The sequence below is a fragment of the Fonticula alba genome (assembly GCF_000388065.1).
Source record: "Fonticula alba strain ATCC 38817 unplaced genomic scaffold supercont2.6, whole genome shotgun sequence".
NCBI lineage: Eukaryota > Rotosphaerida > Fonticulaceae > Fonticula > Fonticula alba.
In genome coordinates, this window is record NW_009242976.1 from 130739 (window position 1) to 135619 (window position 4881).

General features: G+C 63.1%; 2 protein-coding genes across 2 annotated transcripts in view; one reads left to right on the forward strand and one right to left on the reverse strand.

Moving 5' to 3' along the window:
* Nucleotides 1-1517, forward strand: part of H696_03692 (hypothetical protein) — a gene marked incomplete at both ends in the record, with an annotated part of 5956 nt that extends 4439 nt beyond the window's left edge. Inside the window, 5 exons of the mRNA XM_009497555.1 lie at nt 100-205; nt 305-358; nt 465-583; nt 695-828; nt 959-1517. Of these exons, the coding sequence (XP_009495830.1) occupies nt 100-205; nt 305-358; nt 465-583; nt 695-828; nt 959-1517 (972 nt within the window). The remainder of the gene's footprint in view (nt 1-99; nt 206-304; nt 359-464; nt 584-694; nt 829-958) is intronic.
* A 248-nt stretch (nt 1518-1765) lies between these two features.
* On the reverse strand, nt 1766-3798 carry H696_03693 (hypothetical protein). Its single transcript, XM_009497556.1, has 5 exons — nt 3310-3798; nt 2966-3152; nt 2516-2837; nt 2218-2423; nt 1766-2036 (listed from the first exon to the last, which is right to left on the reverse strand). Exons 1-5 carry the CDS (start codon nt 3648-3650, stop codon nt 1884-1886), a joined length of 1209 nt encoding a protein of 402 aa, XP_009495831.1. The 5' UTR covers nt 3651-3798; the 3' UTR covers nt 1766-1883.
* Nucleotides 3799-4881: the final 1083 nt, after the last annotated feature.

Sequence of the window (4881 nt, forward strand, 5' to 3'; positions counted from 1 at the left end):
GGTCCGTCCATTCGTCGTGCCCCCCCCCCCCCCCTCTCGCCCGTACCGCCCCGGTGTCCTTCCCCTCCGGCCACTCTGACGCTCCATCCACCCTTCCAGGCTGGCACTGCGCACATCCAGCTGGATAGCATGGAGTTTGGCTTGCGCCTTGCAAAGGACCGCGAGCTGGACAAGCCGAACTCCGCCCTCAGTTCCGTGAACACTGGTGCGCTTTTGGAACTTCGCAGCATGCTGCCACCGGGGTGTTGCCATGCCGCCGGTGCCCCTGCTTGACTTACTCACCTCACCTCGGTGGGCTTTTCAGTTTTCGATGACAGCGGAAACTTCCTCCTCTATCCGACTCTCCTCGGCATCAAAGGTATGTGCCTTGCACGTCATGTCCCTTGGTGCACCCGCGTCACCGCCCCTCCTCGCGCTTTTTTTTTCTCGCGCCCCTCCTGACCCTGCTCTTCGCCCCCGTGAAGTGGTCAACATCGTGACCAACCGTGTTGTTCGTATCCTCGGCCATGGCGAGAATGCCGCACGCTTCCTTCACATCTCCCTCCATCAAGGCGCTCTCAAGGGCAAGTCCGCTGCCACCCTGGTTCGTTACCCCCCTCCCCCCGCTCCCCCTCCGCATTCAAGCCAAGCACACTCGTGTCACGGCTTCTGACCCTCATCCCCTGGAACCCCCTCGTCCTCTCAAATCGTGCAGGATATGCTTGCCTCGGACAATCCCGCGCTGAAAGCCGCGCGCGAGACCGATCCCACGGTCTTCGCCACCGCCTTGAAGATGAAGCGCTTTTTCATGCTCACCACTCGAGAGCCTGGTGACCTTGATGGCGATGCGTGCGTCTTGTCCCCTGTTTCTTGTCATCCTCCGTTCTGCACTGGGGAGTGTCCCCTTTTGTTCTCTCTCTCTCTCTCTCTCTCTGCCTCCTCCTCTCGCTCTCCTTCTTACCACGTCCCACTTTGCCAGTGCTGCTCGTGATGTTCTAAATGAGCGTCCAGCCGGGACTGCGGCCACCGCGGCCGCAAGCTCGGTCAATGTGGCTTCCCTGCCGACGACCGTGGTCTTGCACACCTCGCGCGGGGACATTGTCCTGGAGCTTTTCCCCACGGTGGCTCCTCGGACGGTGGAGAACTTCACCACCCACGTTCGCCGTGGGTACTACACCAACATCCTCTTCCACCGGGTCATCCGGGGGTTCATGGTGCAGACTGGTGACCCGACTGGCACCGGTTTCGGCGGGCAGTCCATCTGGGGTGGAACCTTCGCCGATGAGTTCAGCGCCGATCCGCGCGCTCGGCATGACCGGCCCTTCGTCCTGTCGATGGCCAATTCCGGTCCCGGCACCAATGGCTCGCAGTTCTTCATCACCACCGCCCCGGCTCCTCACCTGGACAACAAGCATACCGTCTTCGGGCGGGTGGCATCCGGGTCGGAGGTTGTCACGGACATCGAGCATGTGCGTGTTGATCGTGAGGACCGTCCCCTGGACGAGGTGCGCATCCTGAGCTCCTCGGTGCGGGACTGAGGCACTTGCTCTCCCTCCTCCCACGGGAAGTCTGCCCACGGACACACACGCGCGCGCGCGCGCACGCACGCACGGACACACACACACACACATGCTCCTTCGAAAGCCCTCTCGGAGATTTCCCCAATGCTCCTGTACACATGCATGTGTAAGTGCTTCGGGGCGATGGCACATAAATACACACACGTTCACACAGTCACACACGCACACACACACACACATGCATAAACATATGTACATGTTTTAGCCAAGAATATGGGGCAGCCTTGCCTGCTGGGATGGGACCACTTTCTATTTCTGGCGAGATCCTACGAGTAGGAAGGGAATGTGGCAAGGCGACAGAGAAGGAAGGGCCAGGAGACCGTTCTATTCCTCATCGGAGTCGGCCTCTGACCAAACCACCTCGACCTGGTCGCGAGCCGGGGGGACGATGTCGCTGACAAAGCTTGCTGCCTGCTCGATGACAGACGCCTGATGGGCAAAAAGCGTGTCCTGGCCGGGGTGCGAGTTGATCTCGGCCTGGGAATGGGAGAAGGGCGCGGACAGGAGAGGGCAGAGATGGGGGAGCGTCAGAGTGGGCAAACAAAAGACCGATGCTCGAAAGGGAGAGAGACGCAGAGAGAGGGAGAGGGACAAGGGGGGGAGGGGGGGGGGGGACAGGATGGGAGAAGCCCAACCCGGGCAATTCCCCCATGCGTACCAGGAACGGATCGCGCACATCGGTGCGGACACCGAGCAGCTCCTCACACACGGCCAGCGCACAGAAAGGTACATAGTAGTCACAGTAGCCCCCCTCGTGGCAGACGGCCACACGCCCCTGGCAGCTGGCGGATGCATCGGCGAAGTCCACCAGCGTCCGGGTGAAATACCGATAGTCATTGGACCCGAGCATCATGCGAGAGAGTGCTGAAGAGGACCGATGGGTGAGTGGCGCGCAAGAACCAATGCCCGGGCGGGAGAGCGACACCGATCACCGAGGTGGCGAGGGCACAACGCACGATCGTAGAAGGACGCATCGAAGCCAGCCGAAACGACGATCAGCTGCGGGTCATACGCCTTCAGGGCGGGCAGAACCACGCGGTCCCAGGTGGTCTTGTAGTCGGTCTGCCCGGCTCCCGGCCACAGGGGGACATTAATGTTGTAGGAGGCCCCCGAGGGGCCGGCGCCACGCTCATCAAGCTCCCCCGACTTCCGGGGGTAATTGCCGGCTTGGTGAATGGACACCGTGAGTACGGCATCGCTGTCGTAGAAGATGCTTTGCGTGCCATTGCCATGGTGCACATCGAAGTCCACGACGGCCACCCGGGCAAATTTGTAGTGCTGTTGCCGGGAGGGGCGGTTAGCCACACGGAGGCGCCAAGGGGGGAAGGGGGGGGGGGTGGAGGACACCAACCGATTGAGGATCGCGGGAGGTGACAGAGGAAGAGAAAGACAGGCAGAGCACGCACGGCTTGTGCGTGGCGAACAGCCATGGCCACATTTGACAGGAGACAGTAGCCGCGCGCGCGGTCGCGTTCGGCATGGTGGCCAGCTGGACGAACCAGCGCGTAGCCATTCCGAATCCGACCCGAGCACACAGCATCCACCAGCTCGATGCACGAGCCGGCCGCCGCCCGAGCAACATCGAAGGACCCACTGCAGGAAAGAAGAGCAGAGAGAGAGAGTGTGTGTGTGCGTGTGTGTGTGCGTGTGTGTGTGTGTGTGGAAAAGAGCCCGGAGAGGATGTCAGTCAAGGTGGAAGATTGATGGGATCCGCGAGCAGGGAGGAGGCGGCGTCGCGCAAAGGACGGACATTCCACAGGGTGCCTCGTCGCCAGCTTCACCCCCAATGAGATTAAGTCGCGTGAGGTGGCGAATGTGTGCCAGCGAGTGAGCCCGGCGCATCTCCCGGTGCGTAGCCACCCGCAGGGGCAGGCGCAGCCAGCCCGGCGCGTCGGGCATCTCAGGATGCGGGATGGACAGGAGCCCCGAGGCTTGGAGCATGTTGAGCACGCGCAGCCGGGTCGCCGGGGTATCCATGTGTGGGGTGGGCTCCAAGTAGGGGCAGGGCAGATCTCCCTCGAGCAGACCGGAGTTATGATCGAGACAGCGCTCGTCAAAGATGAAGCCACTTGGCCGTGCAGTGGGAGACATGGCAGGGAGTCGGGAGTCGGGAGTCGGCAGGCGAAGGGGCGAGGGGGAGAGGGGGCGAAGGGGGGAGAAGGCGAGGGGGGGTTGGAGGGGAGGACCTGTTTGGGGGGAGGCTGGTCCGCTGCCATGGGACAAGCAATGGTTGGGGGAGCTGGGGCACTGGGGGTCCTCAAAAGGGGCGAGAGGCTGCCCTCCTTCTGTTCCCCCCCCCCCCCCCCCCTGCCTGCCAAGCAAAGGGCTTGCGTCTGCGGATGGCTGGTTGTGTAGTGATCCCTCCGCACACCCGGGATGTTTCCCAACCGGGGGGTTTCGGGCCGGGGGAAGGCCGGTTGCGAGATGGTGGCAGCCCGCAATTTGCCACCGCTTGGAGGACCAGCCCCAAGGGTGATCGTGAGAATGGCCCGGGTGCGTCGGCACGTACAGGGAGGCTATGCAGCCGCCGAGAGACGGGCCCGGGGGCGTGGGTACATGCATCCATACACACACACACCTCAGCAAGCGGGGCACTCGGGCCGGGTACGGGATTCATCTTTCCCTTTTAGCTCACCTCTGGCTGAGTTCAGGGTAGCTGCTAGTCAGCATTAACCGAGCGGGCGACGTTTGTAGAAAACGACAGGCGTGATCACTTCGGAATCCACCGCCCGGGCGTGATCAGTTCCTCGCTTGTGGGGCCGTCGCCCTCCGGCTTTCCGGTGTCCTCGCACTCGGGACGCGTCCGGAGGGGGCTGGTGGACCTCGCTGCGAAAGGGGGGCCACCACTTGGCCAGTCTCGGCATACGGCTGGCGCTTTTCTTTTTGCGCCTGGCCCTACGGCACCCCCCCCGCCTCCCGACTTGCGTGCGGCTTACCAGCCAAGCCCCCCGACACCGACGCATGGGCCTTGTTGGTGGGCATGGATGCGCCTGCCGCCGAGAGGTTCTCGCCAATGCAACAGACACCCGCACCGAGGAGGGCGGGGGGGGGGGGGGGGGGATAAAGGCACTCAGCAGTTTGTCGTCGGGAACTTCCCCACAATCCCACCCGGCAAGGGTCCCCCGTCTCATGTGGACACGTTCCGCCTGAATGGTTCTCGATTGCGCGGCAGCGGTGACCGCAAAGGCGGGGGGGATTTTCTGAGCCTCACGCAAGGACGAGTACCCAGCCCGGGCTTTCTAGTCCTGGCAACCCTGGGAGGCTGAGCAGTGGGCTGCTCGGTCATGGTGGCGCCATGATTGGCCATCTTGCCCCCCCCCCC

Bases quoted from the DNA above. Each gene is read 5' to 3' on its own strand.
- H696_03693 (XM_009497556.1), bottom strand. From the start codon at position 3,650: ATGTCTCCCACTGCACGGCCAAGTGGCTTCATCTTTGACGAGCGCTGT. The intron at 2,424-2,515 runs GTGCGTTGTGCC...GGTCCTCTTCAG, and splicing joins CGATGCGTCCTTCTACGATC to CACTCTCTCGCATGATGCTC. The intron at 2,037-2,217 runs GTACGCATGGGG...TCCCATTCCCAG, and splicing joins ATGTGCGCGATCCGTTCCTG to GCCGAGATCAACTCGCACCC.